Source organism: Seriola lalandi, unplaced genomic scaffold (assembly GCF_002814215.2).
Source record: "Seriola lalandi dorsalis isolate HSWRI2012SDOR001 ecotype SW California unplaced genomic scaffold, Sedor1 jcf7180002054387, whole genome shotgun sequence".
In the NCBI taxonomy this organism is placed as follows: Eukaryota; Metazoa; Chordata; class Actinopteri; order Carangiformes; family Carangidae; genus Seriola; species Seriola lalandi.
In genome coordinates, this window is record NW_019524940.1 from 757,139 (window position 1) to 774,551 (window position 17,413).

General features: G+C 39.9%; 1 protein-coding gene across 1 annotated transcript in view; it reads right to left on the minus strand.

The window, feature by feature from the left end:
• Positions 1 to 17,413, minus strand: part of col14a1a (collagen, type XIV, alpha 1a) — a gene marked incomplete at its 5' end in the record, with an annotated part of 100,845 nt that overhangs the window by 53,826 nt on the left and 29,606 nt on the right. Inside the window, 8 exons of the mRNA XM_023409302.1 lie at positions 2,313 to 2,422; positions 3,696 to 3,838; positions 6,402 to 6,540; positions 6,695 to 6,733; positions 6,942 to 7,106; positions 7,464 to 7,607; positions 13,828 to 13,951; positions 16,857 to 16,996. Coding sequence (XP_023265070.1) covers positions 2,313 to 2,422; positions 3,696 to 3,838; positions 6,402 to 6,540; positions 6,695 to 6,733; positions 6,942 to 7,106; positions 7,464 to 7,607; positions 13,828 to 13,951; positions 16,857 to 16,996 — 1,004 coding nt within the window. The remainder of the gene's footprint in view (positions 1 to 2,312; positions 2,423 to 3,695; positions 3,839 to 6,401; positions 6,541 to 6,694; positions 6,734 to 6,941; positions 7,107 to 7,463; positions 7,608 to 13,827; positions 13,952 to 16,856; positions 16,997 to 17,413) is intronic.

A 17,413-nucleotide genomic window follows, 5' to 3' on the forward strand; every position in this document is an offset into this window, starting at 1 on the left:
TTTCACTGTGAAATATTGTGGATTGCTGTAAGCTAGAAAGCTGCAACCGCACTGGAGCAAATTTCCTGAGTGTAAATTCTTTATTGCACACAAGGACAGCTTTAAGTGCTCGCGAGCAGTTTTAATAGGAGGCATTTAATCATTTGGGAGGTACAAAAAAGTGCTCATACACTTCTGGAGATTAATATGGCCCTAAGCAATATGTGAGTGATACTGAAGATAACTTCGACTTCTCTCTATGACTACACATCTCTCTGTTTGTCTCTATGCTGTATTTCTCTTTGTATCTCAAATTCTCAGCCAAATCTATTTCTTCCTTTGCCTTTCTCTCCCCCCCGCCCTTCACCTGTTTCTGTTTTTTGGGTTTCTGTGTTTGTGTGCACTTCGCTGAGCAGTGACAGATCCTGCTGGGTATCCCTGCTTTCACATGAAGTGTCTTCATATGGTAATCCCTTTATAGCGGACACACACACACACACACACACACACACACACACACACACACACACACACACACACACACTCCTCTTATTCACTTGTCATCCTGTCTAAACGCAGACGAACACTTCCTCTGGCCAGGCAGTCTTCAGCATCTGTTCCCCCTCTCAACATTGTCATGTTCTCCAACAGAAAGACAGAAACCAATGGAGAAGACAAAAGGCACTGAGAATGATGGACAGATACTCCCTGACATTTTGAGAATTGAGATAAAGACAGACAGTGAGTTGGTGGGCTGGTGTTGGTTTGTTTTCAACAGAAATCCACAGAGTCCCAGTAAAGAAACTACACAACAGAAGCTGTACAGGAAAAAATATATTGTCTAGTATATAAAGACTTTGTCTGGACTCCATTAGTTTTCAAGTTATGTTTCCATCCATTTGTCAAGTAAATGTTAACCTGTCTTTTAAAATATAACAAAACAATGCATGCAGATGTCCCTGTCCATTAGCCCTGTTGAGGTAAATATACCTCCAGAACAACTAAAGCTAATTCAAAGGACGCGTCCGTGAAGACAAAAGAATTGATTATCATTCAGCAAGTTGCTATTATTACTTTGTGTGGGCTAATGATGTTGATATTTCATGGAAAAGTGTTTTGCAGTGTGAATTACTCATTCACTGGGCCTGTTGGGTCCAGACCAATGTCATTATTTATTCCGTAGAGGCATTTGCATCACCATTTATTCCACAATTTCTTTTTTTCACAGAACACTTTCTCATCTCAAGTGAGCAGAAAATTGTCTTTCACTGAAGGAATGTCATCAGAATTTGCCACTTCCATTCAGCCAGACTAATTTGATACAACATGATTTACATAAAAAAATATTTGAATAGAATCCGAGTGATTGAGAAAAATATGAAATGTCTTTGTCAGAGAACTGGTTGAAAGGACAAACTATTATTGTGTGGCTCTGGTGGTTCCAGTCTGAAGTCAGTGGTGAATAGAAATAACAACAAAATCACTGAAACTACACTGGAGATAAATATGGTAGAATTTATGGCAATTAAAACATGGTATTTGCTGTGAACATCTCTGGAGGTATTACATTTTGTGACACTGATAAAAGCTTGATAAAAGGACCACAGTGACCACTGAGCAATCAATCGATTTTATAATTAATTATTTATTGTATAAAATGTCAAAAATGTGTGCTATAACTTCATTACGAGAGACCGCAGAGAGGTCTTATAGGGTGATGAAATCTGCAGTTTCACTCCCACTCTGCTCAATCCACTAGTTTAAAAAAAAGAGTGAGGAGTGGGAGAGAGAGACAGAAGAGGGAGGGTGAGTATCATCACCTGCTCACACACACCACAGCAGTGGTGACAGGTCAGGAGAAAATTTCCACTGGAGCCACTGGAAAACCACCCAACAGGCTCCAAAACTTCAAAAACATCAAAATACAGTAGATCTTCCTTATTTTTTCTTTTTCGTCTCTTTCCCAGCGGCTTGCTGGAAATATTCCTGCTCCCTCTGTCCCCTTCTGCTCTACAGAGTTTCAATGCAGCATATCTGAATATTTATCTGAAAAACTACAACCCAAGACTTGTAATGAGGGTTTGTCAATGTGAACCTGATGTAATGCAGACTGGTAACTGTAGTCACTGTGGGGCTAACAAGGGATTTCAAGTCAATGTGATTGGTGTTGAAGTGGTCCTAGTTTTGAAGGACTTTAACAACCTAGTAGCACAGAATCAAAATCTCTACCTATACTATAATATGAAACAGAAGCAAGATGAATCAGTTTTATCATTTACCTTTCAATGTCGACCGATCAAGTCATTTTCAACAGACATATATTGAAGACTCACCTTGTGGAAGCTCCCATGGAAAATCTTTTTGATTTCTGTTCCTTCAAATGTCACAGTCTGGAAGTCTCCTTTGTAGTCATAGTTGAAGAACGTCAAGGTCTTTCCAGAGTCTGTGGGGAGACAGAGGGTGGAAAAGGTAGATGTTCACATCAAGTAGAAATTGCCTTGTACTGATGCTATTAGATTCCAGTAAAGAGCTGGTGTGTAACAACAGTGAATCCGACAACATGTGCATGACAATAGGAAAACCATCTTTGTGCTGCTCTGCAGTTAATTTATGAAGATTTATTTTACTACTGAAAGAGTACAAACTTCCTCAGATCTCCTTTCAACTGAGACACTTAAATGATTCAATTTCATTGTGACATAAACATGAGAGTCGTTTCTATTTTTTCACCAAGCACTGAATGCAGCCATCAGGGGGCAAGAACATAATCCCATCCTCCGCATTATTCTAATAATATATGCGATGTAAGTGGCAACCAGAATCATGAGTTTGCAACATGTCAGTGAAAACTAAACACAGAGACACATTATTACTAGAGGATTGAATTGAATTGAATACAGACGTCAATTCTTGCTGTTGATTCCCAAACAAACTTGGTTTATTTTATGGTTCATGCTGGCGTAAGCGTGGTGGTACAACTTTTATTAAAACGCTGTGAGCTTATCCGATATCTCTGGACTAATGTAATACAGGTGCCATCATCCATGTTTCCTTCCTTTTGTTTTAGTCCATGAAACCAAACCCAAGATACGATTCGATTTTTTCACCCCTGCTTAAGCTGTGTCAGGGTCAACAGGGGAGGCAGAGCAGCCAAAAATCAACTTCCTCCAGCTATTCCTGGGGTTCGCAAAATCATCAACGACAGCTGGTAATATAATCTCCACAGCAGGTCAGAGGTCTGCCCTGGGTCTCCTCCAAGTCAGTGGTGTCCAAAACACCTCTAAAGGTTGACGCCTGCGGTGAGTTCACCTAGTGTGCAGTGTTTCTGTGACATCGCTTATCATCGTCTGACACAAACACAGCCACTGCACCGTGGTCGACACTGTCATTATTCATCATCTGCTTTGGCTTTTAAAAAAACTGACTTCATGTCAAATCAAAGAGAAGAGCTCAGGTGCAATGTAAGTGGCCCATCTAAAGCCATATTATAATGGATCAAAAATGTAGTTATACCTCAGCTGTAATTAGTCGTTTCCCTCAAGTCTCACTTCTAATCTGTTGAATTTATCACTCTCTTGGTTCATTTGGAGGAGTTGGGAATGCAGGAAATTCAAACGTGCTGTTTGAGTTTGTACTTGTCAAACTGTGATAAGTTACGATACAGGTGAGAAAATAATATATATAAAGAAGCAAAACCACAAGTGATTCAAACTCACTGTCCAGGATTAGTCCCACCAATGGCTCTTTGTCTTTCTTGAGGATTTCCCACAATGCAAAGGGCTCCTGCGGGGTCTCCGGGAGTAGGCGGAGCATCATTGAAATGGTGTAGTCAGAGGGTAAACCTTCAGGGTGAAGGTACCTGGTAGACATGTGAAAGATGAAAGAACAGACACACACACAGACAGACAGACAGACAGACGGACACACACACACACACAGACACACAGACAGACACACAGACAGACACACAGACACACACACACACACACACACACACACACACACACACACACACACACACACACACACTTAGCTGTGCCCTACAGGCATATATCTACTAGGTGTCTTCTTCAAAGTGCCATTGTCTCTTTTCAGCTGATGTGAATGCTTTTCGAGTTCTTTGGCTGCCTCGGTCTCTCTTTGAGTGCCAGCCACTTTTTGATCAGTAAGCCTTTGCCTTTTTTTGTGCAGTTGCCTCTGAGCACTTCAGGTTCAAACCATCTTAGCTTCAGCTTTTCAGAGCACTCATCAACGTCACTTTTCACAAACTGAACAATCTCAGAACAGGAAGCTATATAAAGGAAACTGATATCAACCAAGAAAAAGCTCCTAAAATGACAACATCACAGAAGGAAAGACTTTATGGGAGCACAACTGTAGGCACTGAATTTGTGAAACTTGTGCTAAGTTTTTGTATGCATGGGTTTTATATTGGAATAAATCCCTGTGGTATAGTGCATATAGTAAGTAAATCATAATGCTTCTAACCTGCATTTGCAATTATCTCTGAGAATGTTTTCAAATCATTTATTTCCACCTTCTGTAAATGCTATTAATTACAAACAGTCGTGGTCTAAATCCTCAGTTTGAAACCCAGTTGAAATGTACAAGGTGAACTCTTAATAAAACTGGAAGACACGACCTTAGTCTAATCAAACAAAATTTTATAATAGCTCCTACCAAGGTTTTGGTGTAGTTTCTCTGTTGGTCTGTTCAGCTAAGCCAAGCTCAGTTAATTATACTAATAATTGTGTATTACACTAGAAAGAAGAGTCTATTCCATGGGAAACTACAGGGCATTAAATGTGCAGTAACGTCTATTATTGCATGTACTGTATCTATGTTTTTAGCTTTTTGTATTTACTGTAGCCACCCTCAGTTGCTGCTGACATGTTATGAAAATGTTGGAGATGAAGTTTTTACAGGTTGTGATCATTTTGGAAAAACATGCTTGCATGATTCAGCTCTGCTGGCCTGAAAAAGAATGATCTGAAATTGCCAATTTGCTTCTTGTATTAATTGGCTGTAGGAATTACAGGGATTAGTGAAAACGGCATGTTTAATGTATTACTGCAATAATCTGATTCTGCTCAGTGCTTTTATTAAATTTCCTTTTACTGCAAAAATGCCATGATTTTTTACATAACTGCTTTTTCTAAAAGTTTTGAAAATAATGAAAGGCTTTCTAATCTCTTTCTAATTCTATCTAATGGGCACATAAACTGTATTTACATTAATTCATCAGATAAATGTGTCATTCAGAGGCGACAACATTTGGAAACACAGTCTTACTTCAATATTATTCTTATAGTGAAAAATAATTAAACCCTGGCAAAAGGCAGAAATTCTATAATCTTCAGGATCACTCTTTGTGGTTGTTGGAACTGGGGACAGGTACTGTTTGTGGAACGTGCAAGATAACATAACAACAAAGCCCGGGTCCTGTGAGTGGGACTTCAACCCTTGTGTGATAAAAGATAATCCAAACAAAGATAAAGGGAAAATCTTGTTGGTTTTTATGTTAGTTCTCCAGTAGTTTGCTATCAGCCTGAAAGTCAGGTTCATTTTCTTTGGCAGGACTGTTGCATAGTTCTGTGTACACTGCTGGCTGATAATTCAAGGTCCTGTGGTGTTTGTGTCCTGCTGACCATTGACAGTGACCACTCCCCATGTCCAGAGAGAAGAAGGGAGAATCACTTAGCGAGCAAACACTGACGGAGTAACAGCAGAGAAGGATCAAAATAACTCTATTCAACAAAGGGGAAACTTAAGGTTAAATAGGAGTGAGCTGGATTCACTTTCATTAATGATGAAATATTTAAACTTAAATGATAGGGAAGTATGCTAGGTAGAAAGAATTATGAGTGACTGGTTTCTGGTGCTATGCATCTAACTACTGGAAATAATTAACACAAACCACTTTTTACCTTTTCCAACTTTTTACCTGCCCCCAGTTCTGGCTTTGGTTCCGATTGTTTTAACAAATGTGTGTGAGGCTGTTTGTTTTTGTGATACTGAACCATCCTATTTATAACCTTGTGTATGTGTAATTTGTTCTCAGGTGTCTCTTGCAAAAGACGCCTTGATCTCACTGGCACTTGAACAAATTGAACTGTCACTGAACAAAGTGCCACCTCCAGCTCTGTCTGGGGTCACTTACTTTGTATGGCAGTATAGCCGATCACACAATACGGGTTGATCTATATCTATGTATATGCTGCCAGGTAACTTTGTGAATCTAGACGTGTGGCTTGATCAATTGAGTCTGTCTAATATAACAGTCCTGCAATAAATCTTACCTCTATGAAGGTTATAATGTTAATGGTTATAACGGCTATGGTGCACAATTTTATGATTTGTCAATTGAAACAGAGGTGTGTTTTCACATTTCTCCATCTTACTGTGGATGTGGCGTTACTCACTTGGTGGGCTGTGACACCAAGGCGTCACGGTGTAACCTGTAACAGGGGAAGCTGTTGAACGACCCCGGCTCCAGAGAAACTCCTGGTATCATGCTGTACTCCTTCTCTACCAGGCCAAACTTCTCCATCATACGGAAACCTGCAAGAGACAAGTCATCATCATCATCATTATGTTCATTGTCATTATGTTATTGCTATCATCATCATGAGCTCTCCATCCAGGGGTCGGATACAGTAGATGGGCTTGTGAGATTGTCGTACAGTCTATTTTTCCCATTATTTGTACTTCTTACCTGCCATGGTGTTACCACTCATCAAAACAGACGGACAAGCTGAAAGACAGAAAAGTGTCTGTTAGTTCATCTGTAAGATTTTTTCTCAACCATAAAATAAATCATTCCTTCTCTCTCTTCTCTGCTTTGGTCATTTTTTATGTCTCTCCACTAACTACAGTCTTTGCTCAACCTCTACATCTTTCTGCTACCCGACTTTTCTCTTTCCTCCATAGCTCTGTTTTAAACATAAGGTGGTGCTACTCACTGGCAGTGGCGGCCTCGCAGACAAAGGTAATGAGCTGTTCTTCTATTTTCTTTACAGCATCCAAATCGTCCACAAAAAAGACGTGTCTATCACTGGGCTTGCTGGCGATATTCACCAGCTCTCCGTAATCCGCGTCCGCAAAGCCAATCGCAAAGATGATATAGTCTGAGAACGGAATTAAACAAGAAGATTCATTACAAGTTAAAGGAAATTGATAGGGTTAAATAGCCTCATGGAACACATTGTTAGTTATGGATTTCAAACCAATGGTTGAAGAGGTTGATAGCCGTTAACAGTAAAATGTGACAGACAGTTCATACAGCATCCAAGAACTGGCAGGTTGAATGAGGCTCTTTCTTCATGTTGCCTGTACTGTACCAACACACATAACCTACCTCGTCAATGTCAACAAATCACATACTGTACATCCAGTGTCAATAAATTATGATTTCAAGATTTTCCCAGGGCTTCAACCAACTACCAATAACTGTTATTACTGTGTTTGGTCTGTAAAATACTCACCCTCCATCTGCATCTCCTTGGACACTTTGTTGACATCATCTTGCGAACGCCCATCAGTCAGGACAACCAGGACCTTAGGGACGCCCCGTCTGGCTCCGGCCTCTGGAGTGAAAATGGACTCTTTCACATGTTTGATGGCCCGACCTGACGGAGGACAAAAAGCAAACACTCGATTTAGAACAGCCAGAGTTTAGATGCTTGTTTTTTTTTTTTCTTCGACCTTGCAAGTCCTTGATTTCCATTCATTTCTGTGAGACTGTAAAATTAATTTGCAGAGACTTAAATAAAAAAATTAACACAATCACAGCAAGTATTATGTCAGCTTTTTTGTCAAAATACATTACACAAATACATGCAACAAAACATGGCTTTGTCACCGTAGCACACTGGAGTAACACTTATTTTTGTTGTCAGCTGTTTCCAACATGCTTCACAATCATTGCCTCATTCACTGCTGTGTGACTTTTAATATCCAGTCCTATCAACGCAGGTGTACAGCACAGATATAAAATCTGACACTTCTGATCACTATAAGGCTCATGCCAATGCTGTTTGCTGACACATCTCCCTTGCTTGATGTGACTAAGATTAAATGTTCATGCATGGGGAGATTAGCGCTCTCTGCAGAATACTCTTCGCTGTTTAGATTCTGTTAGAGCTCCCTCAAATAGTCGAGCCTTTTCTGCCAAATCTAACTGTGTAACCACTTGCTGTAACTGGTCAATTCCTTTAATGTACAGTGTCTCTCAATGACCAATAAAACCTCTGAGAAAAATAAATGCTCTCAAGATGTTTACTGTCATTATCGAACTCCAACCATTCTCAAGTTAAGATTATTTCATTCTGTAGTGACATGAATGTTAAGAATTGGCTGCCTTGAAGGAAAAAAATACAAAACCACACAGCATGCTTGGGAACATGGCCAGTGGTGATGTAACATATACAGTCATTGTACATACACTAAAAATATGCAAAACTACTAGTATGGTCCTTTAGCATATGTGGCACTCCACATATTACTCTTACTGTTGTACTGTTCTGATGTGAAGCTTAATTTCTTTAATTGATGCAACATTTTGGAACAGATGAATGCTTCAATCAACTCCTGTGCCTACATTTTTTCCCGTGTGAGGCTGGATGACGACAAATGCTTGGCAGACTAAACTTATTGGATGCATGATTGAGCTCATTAACAATCTAAAAATGTCCTTTTCCACACCTGTTACATGGAGGTGAATGCACGAGACCTTTGCTACAATTTTAATGTACTTACTAATTAAAAACATGTATTATTTATCCTTCCACTGACATTAATAAAATACATTACTGACCCCATAATTATTACATGAAAATGAGTGACCTGAAATCCCAGAGTGCCCATTAGCATTTAAAGTATGTCAGAAAACAGACAATGTCATATGTATTTTAATGGGATCTAAACATAGAGAGATGAGAAAAAGGAAAAAGAAAAAGATTAAAATGTCACCAATCTGTAGAAAGAAAAACCCATAGAATTAGATGAACTCTTCACAGTGTGCAGGTCACCTGCTAATGGAATTAATCAGTCAATAAAATCTGTCCGGACAGTTTTAAAAGGTTTCAAGACCCACCCACAACAAGTAACCAAGATGTGTCAATGCACATTTGTCAGTGGATTTAGGGATGCCTTGTGTGTGTCATTATGTTTCAAGCCCCCTCAGTTTTGTAAAATTAAATTCAAAACAGTGAGTATATTGCTGAGGTGAAATCAACCTTGTGCTCAATTATATTGCATCTTTATGCAAGAGATGCAATTATATTGCAATTATATTGCATCTTTATTATATATATATATATACACATATATACATATATATATATACATATATATATATATATATGTATATACATATATATATATATATATTTATTATTATTATTAATCTGCCTCCAGAGAACTCTTTTGCTGCTGAAATGTGAAGACAAACTGATGAATGACGGTCAAGTACAAGGTATAATCACATCAAATATCAGGAAAAATTGACCCATAATGTGTCCTTCATGACATGAATTGATCTAAACTGTAAAGACTTCACACATACTGTATACACTATATGTAACAACATGTGTTAGTCATTTCGTGCATGCAAACCAATAAGCAGTGTCCTGATAGTCATCACACACAGGTAGGTAATTTCTATTTAATGCCAATATTTGCATACTGTCCATCATGATTTGCATTAATAGTTCATGTAGCTCATCTACTCATCTCCACCTGACCTTTTCATAATTACATGGACAATTGCTGCCATTATTCCTCTCTACTCCTTTTGTCCTTTTACACTTTCTCCTCTCCCCACTTCTTGTGTTTTCAAGAGCTTGCCGCAGCTGTAAAGAGAGGAGTATCTGGGAGTTTTGTAATAAAAACAAAACCATATGAAGCAGTAAATGGTCCATAAGTTGACTAACCACTTATCATACACAGAGTGTATGGCGTAAACAGCTTTAGGTGTATGGTGTCTTTGTCTCCCAAATTCTAAATAAACCAAAACCCTTCAACCACATCTTTGCCTCCTTCTTTCACTGAGCTGTCAGTGATGAAAAATGATAGAGTGCTTGGCCTGTAAAGTGTTGTGTTGTCAGATATCTGCCAGTGATACATCTGTTTCTACACTGTCTTCTGATCATGCTGGACGAGGCTTGAATTACAGCAGCTAGCCAGGCATGAAGTGAGACACAGGACTGAGCAGAAGAGAGGGGAGATGAGAGGGAGGAGCAGTGGGAGGAGGCGCTGAGTGGGTGGTGGAGAAAGGACGAAAAGAGCAGGTAAGAGGGCACAAAAAGAGTGGGGGGGGGGGGGGGGCAGAGCATGTATGGAATGAGGGTGAGAAAAGAAATTAACACAAAACAAACATGTCAGTGGATGTTTGGTTGTGAAGCCCGTCATCAATCAATCGATCCATCATTTTGCATGTGTGAAGTCATCCTTGTCAGTTTGGATTTGGCCTCCTGTCTGGCAACAGTTTACCGGTTTTCTTGCTGTCACTGTAGAGCGGAAACAATATGAGAATGTAAAAATAGCTGAAATCGTCTCTCCCGTTTTAGCATCCAAAGCCTTGGTGCGACATAATGAAGTAGGAGACTTTTTCTCCCTTTTCTATTGTGGCTGCAGGTGAAATCTGGATGACAAGGAAGACGCTGTAATATTCTCTCTGGGTGATTATGAACGGAGCTTTAAAATCCTTTAATCTTTGACAAGTTACTGTATGTTCCTAAGAACGATTTGAAAAAACTTCTGGATAATCAAATGCATTGCTGAAAATACACAATAGATTTTCAATGTGTTTTTTATAGTCAGTGAAACCCATTCAAGGGCCATTCACACATTCACTCCTAAACTCATAAAAGCCTCATAAACCCTTGGAAATTGAGTGAGGGTCTCACCCAACTGCATTACTACAGCTGAAGCAGGAAGAAATCAGTCTAGCTGCTAAAGCATAATCAGAGAAGGCAAATAACATCCTGACTAATCCAATGTGTGAATATATTACTAAAAAGTTAAGGATTAAAAGTAACCCTAGTTTACATATTGTAAGTCACGTTGTCCCTGAATACACACATATAGTACACACACCTGGAAATCAAACACACCTTTACATTTGCCCATAAGCAGACACTGCAACCCAGTTCCTCTATCTGTAGGCCTATGCACTGTACAGTCAAGCAGTGTCAGGGATTAGCATGAAAATCAATCTCAAAAGACTATTACAGCAGAAGCTACATTAAATCAATCATTCACCAAGCCAGTCAGAGGCTCACTAATGCCTTAATGAATAAATGCATAGTGAAAAGCCAAATCCCAGAATATCAGCTTCAGCACCATGAATCCTCAGCCTGCCCTTCCCTCACACTCAGAGAGGGTATACAGGAAAAAAAAACTTACTGTAGAGACTTAAAGAAGGCAGCATCATTTACATACTGTTTGTAAAATGGGTATAGAGAAGAGGCTTATGACTAGAATTCGGCTCAGAAGCTGAATAAGTAGCTGTCCCTTCTCCTTAAGCAACAACCTCTGCAGTGCCATTGAGCAAGACACTCCTGTTGCCACAGCAGCAGCTCAGCGGCTGGCTGTGTGAGATGGTGGGGTTAGTGGGAAACTCCCAGAATGCAGAATGAAGCAGCAACCCACTTTCTGATTAACAATACAATTTCATCTAAAAAAGAAAAGAAGAAAGAAAATCCTCTTTGGAACTGATAGAACTTTTCAACTTTACTGTGGAACCATGTGTAGTTTTGAGTATGTTTTTAAAATCTGATTTTGATGGGTTTGCTTGACCTGGGGGTTATTGGACAGAGGGTGTAAAGTAAACTAGCAACTTACAGTAAAAACATAAAAAGGCATTGAAGCTATGGGGTTACTTGTTGGCTTCTATGCAGATATATCTGCCAGAGGCTACGGGTTAAAAAGGCAGAAAGCTAAAGCCTTTTATTTGAGGGCTTTGGTGGATTTAGACACAGTGAGGGGCCCTGATGGGGTCTCTGAGGAGAATTTGAGGTTGACGAGTGAAAAAAGGAAATAGTTTAGGGTTTGGAGAGTGAAAAAGATTTTAGGTTTGTGTGCGAGCCTCGGTCCTGAAAGCCAGAGACACTAGTAGTCTATGTTTCAATGGACCAAAGGAGTAAGATGTAAGTAAGGAGGTTTGGGCACAAACTCTAGAAGTACTGTACACAGCTCTGTGTTCGCCTGTATAGTTAAAACACTGGTGCATTATGTTTTAGAGCCATATTAGTGTGCAGAATCACAGAGGAAGAGAAAAAATATCAAAACTCAAAGATAAAAAAGCCTCATTAAACAAAGGAAGGAAATAATCTCCACCTTGGCCTGAAGCAGGAGCAATGAAAAAACACAGACTTAGAAAGAAACAATAAAATGATTTGCTTATTTTGTTGAATAAATTGTATAAAATAATATAAAAACGTACACATATACACATGAACTAAAAATATATGCTGTGTGGGCTTCTATGGTGGAATAAGGACAGCCTGAAGAATAGACACTATGTTTGCGCAATTGAAGGAGATTAATTCTATGTGTACGCATGTGTGCATGTGTGGGTGAGAGACAAAGAGATAGGGGGAGAGGGAGACAGAGAAACTGTGAGTCGGTGAGCAGTAGCCTAACCTTTAGAGAGCGAGCTGCCTCCTCTCTCTCTTTGTGTGGGGAGGATGATATTTCATGGTTTATTTTCTATTCTCCTGTAGACTGTATTCACACCACCTGTTTCCAACCGTTAAACTACAAGACAGTACAGTAGGTGTAGGTGTATAAGGGGTAAATGGACGGAAGAGGGAAAGACAAAAGAGAACATTTAGAAAGAAGAAGGGTTGAAGCTTTAATGGGTTGTCACCAAAGTGAGGGAGGAGAGGACAGTCAGAGGTTGGCAAAAGAGTAGAGGAGATGGAGGAGAGGACAGAGGAGAAAGAGGAGTAAGAAGAGGGAGGAAGGGTTAAGTAGTGAGATGATCAGCACTAGAGCTGATAGGAAAGCTCAAGGACACAATTACTCTGAGCAGACACCGAGCCATGACCCAGACTTTAGAAGAGTTTAAGTGCTCTGAACAACCAGCATTACCTGTAAATCCACATTAATGGCATTCACCTTCTATGTACTAGCACAGCTGCAGACATGAATTTTACTAACGATTCACAACCCAAAGTGCTTGTTAGAGATCAGGACCCCTTAAAACTTCTCCTCTCTGCAATAGCCTTTTTGATATTTTCAACAAATGTCCTAAATCAGGGGAAAAGTGTCTTTTTCATGGAGATCTTCCAAATCTGACAACATACTTTCTTCAAGTTTTCTCATCAAGGCTAGTTCTGGTAAGTTGAGGTTAAAAGTTCATTTTTGACCTTGGAAACAGCAGTTGACAAAGAAAAAATCTCACCACAAGGTCCATTAGTTGCTGCTGAGGTTTAACTGTATCACACAATCTTTCTCCGCAAATGGAGGCAGCCCAGCTGTCGTTTAAATGTAGATGTAAAAATCTTGGACAAATGATTAAACGCTCCAGACCAGCTACTAATGGACCCTGTGGAGAGATTGTTGTGTAAACTTCTGATTCCAAGGTCTAGAATGAACTTTCAATCTCAGCTTTTAAGACAGCATGGATGAAAAATATGTCCCCTTGGAAATCTGAACATCTTCATCTTCCATGACACATGATCAAATGCTCCAGAACAATGGACCTTGTGGTTAAGCTTATTTTGTCGACAAATTGACGTCCATTAGACTGAGGTAACAAACTGACACCTGGATTTACCTGTCTGGTTGCACTGCATGAACGATTATTACATTACATTAATCCCACTAATGCACTGTCCTGACCTGTCTTGGTGTTTCCTCCTTTGTATCTGATCCTCTGAATAGCCTCCAGCAGTGCTTCCTTGTTGCCATGGGAACTCAGCTGGAATTCTGTCCGAGCATCGTCGCTGAACTGAGCAATGGCCACCTGGAGAGAGACGGAGACAGACAGACAGACAGATAAGTGAAATAAGTTCAAAGCACATGTCAAATCAGATTAAACAAAGCTAACAGAACCATTTTCTTTTTGCACTTGCTCTAAAGGGACAGTTCTCCTAAAAATTAAAATTCAATCATCATCTGCTTATACTCATGTCAGTCACAATACCACTGCAATGTGTTCCTATATTTGAGCGCTCAGGTTCGTTTCATCTTCTTCCAAAACAAAAAGCAAGAAGCCAAATGACTCCATGCGGCATTGTCTGTGTGTTATGAAGCCAAATGACTGTGCTCTGGGTCCAAAAATCTAATACTTTCCCTCATTATCACCTGCAATTTCTGCATTTAGTCTGAACAGCAACAACAGCATCAAACAGATGCTACCTTTGTTCGCTCACGGAAATACTGTAATTATACAAATTGTGCGTGCTTAGACAGCCCCACAAAGTCAGCACTGTACAGATGGGAAAGTTAAACTGTACACGAGAAGGCAGAATTTGACATTTTCATAGTTTAACGTTATGGTTTAATAGGTGAAAGCAGTAATGGGACACAGATTTGACCATTTGTCATCTGTTCAGCACTGGTGGTCATAGCAGAGAAAGTATAAGTTCATGATGTCAAACGGGAATATTACAGACTTGTTTTATGTAAGTCTCAAGGTGAAAATGCACTAAAATATATATATGTTCACTCTCCCGAATCAGAACTATAATCAATCTAATTGCCTTACTCTAAGAGGAGCGAACAACTATCATTACCTCCAGACTGCTAATAGTGCTGTTCTTGGCTCAAGGCGGCCTTCATTCACCAGCCAGCTCTCTCCTTACTGTACAGCCAAATCTCTCACATTACAGCCGGTGTTTTGCTCTTGGTAGCCTTGTGCCAGAGGGTTATTGGGGCACAGCGAGGGTAGCAAACTGCTTAACAGCAGACATTACACAAATGAAAGAAAAGGGTCTAGCAAGCACCTCTACAGTGTGACAAATGAACCAGCTGAGCTCTGCTGACACAGTAGGGGGGCCATGCAGGCAGGAAACACAAAGAAATTAGTTTCCAATGACAATAGCGAGCTACTGCCCCAAGTTAGAGCCTGGCGTTACCTAATGATGAACCGAATACATGAGAAACATACTGAGGCAGTGGAGATGGTAATAGCCACTGAGGTAACGTGGTTTAGTATTACTTAAGTTCCGTAAGTATCGCTCATGGTGGATTTTACACTGAGGATCAAGCTGATACTTGAACCATTTGATATTTATCCCAGCTTTTACTGCATCTAGACTTAATTTATTAAGACCACCACTCCTGCCAGAGAAGTAATGTTTTCTGGCACAAAACACAGCGGCAGCAAATGAGTGGAGTTAATCGAACGCTGCTCAGCAACAAAAAGGCCTTCCAGAGAGTAAAGATTGACTCACTAGGGGTTTTAAAGTTCTCTCTCACTTTTCTTAACTTTTCTATAGATACATATAGATGTGGTCATGCTGATTTCTAAGGGGATGCAGTGGTTAGCGCTGTCGCCTCACAGCAAGAAGGTTCCGGGTTCGAGTCCCAGCTCGGCCATGGGATCTTTCTGTGTGGAGTTTGCATGTTCTCCCCGTGCCTGTGTGGGTTCTCTCCGGGTACTCCGGCTTCCTCCCACAGTCCAAAGACATGCAAAATGGGGACTAGGCTAATGGGATACTCTAAATTGACCATAGGTGTGGCTGTGAGTGTGAATGGTTGTCTGTTTCTATGTGTTTGCCCTGCGATGGACTGGCGACCTGTCTAGGGTGTACCCCGCCTCTCGCCCGAAAAGATGCTGGGATAGGCTCCAGCCCCCCCGCGACCCTACTAGAGAAAATGGATGGATGGATCCTTCCAGTATCAAATAACGGCAACAGCAGCAGGCTTCCTCGAACAATAAATGAGTCAAAAGGACACGAGTCAAAAGGAGGAGGATTCTTCAAGATTCATATTTTGGGCAAATGTCCATAATTGCTATTTTGGTCTGAATGTCTGATGTAACAGTGAGAATGAAACGGAGAAAAGAAGGAGGAAATAGCTTGCAGTGTTACAGAAAGCAAGCTGCAGATCACGCTCCATTGTTTCATTATGGATATACAGCACCCAGTGTCCTTTATTCCTTTATCTACTGAATGAAAATATAGTTTCAGGGACATTTGTGAGGAAATTAAAACATTTTTTTCTTCCTCCTTCTCTTTCTTTGAGTAGCTGGGGGTGAAATGGGTTACAGTATATGAGGGAGGGAGGACAGAAGCAAGACGAAGAAGAAGGATGTTTGTAATATGTCTTTTTCAGGGGAGGATTTTGTGATACAAAGATATATTTGAAAATGGACACTTTCTCTTTTATGAATGGCTTCTTTATCCACGGATTACACTAAGATATGTAATTTCTTCATTTCATCATTATCATGGTTTTCAGTGTGGCTTCTTTTGGCTAGATCCTCAGCATCTGCTTTACATTGCATTTCCCAAGACATGCATTTTTCAGAAGGAAAATGCCATAACAAAGAAAATAAATTGGAGAGAGAGAGAACAAGAATTAAAAGCCTCAGCAGATTTGTATTTTTTTTGTTGGTTAACTAATTGTACTATATACATGTCATTTTCACTAGACACAAATGTTTAGACTAGACACCAGAACCACTAGCAGTCATAAACACGAGCACCAGCACTCCAGGGAGACATTTCTCTGCTATAACAATATTCAAGTGGTCAAGATTGCATTTTAACATTTTCAATTCTGAAATCTGAAATCCCGTGTAATGATGCATGCAGGAAAATTAAGGTAAGAACAAGTAAAACTTTATCTCAACTTTTAACATTTCTATTCTTGAGTTCGTCCTCTCTGAGGTAAAGTAACATATATGTGGTCATGTGACTGACCTGAGTGCCATCTGGTCCAATCAGATCCAGTGATCCCATGGTGCTGTAAAGGAAACGTGTGATCTTCATGAAATTGTCGTCTCCGATGGACCAGGAGCCATCGACCAGGAACGCCAGGTCAGCCTTGGCCTCCTTGCACACTGGACAGACACACAGGTGAGATGTTTACATTTAGTCAGCACAACGTTTTGTCTCTGCATTTAAAAAGTAATTTCACACAGAATGAAAGTCAGTGGAGGACAAAGGATAAGCTTAATGTTAACTGGCTGTCTAATATATTCATTCTCTGGGTAAATAGTATGAAGCACTGCAAATACACATCCTCTGGAACAGGGTAAATATGCAAAGACTGGGTCTTCAGATTAATCTGCATGCTGTAGAGTTTATAAGATTAAAGGTATAATACACACTCTCTAACTCAGAGTTTCAAACTCAGACTTTTCTGAACACGAAAAATATATCCAGTGTGTTTGTGTTTTTTTCCTCTTTTGTAAGCTGCTCATTCATATTCCTGGTCCAGAAGTGACTTTTCCTTCTGCTTTTATTCTTCTCAGGTT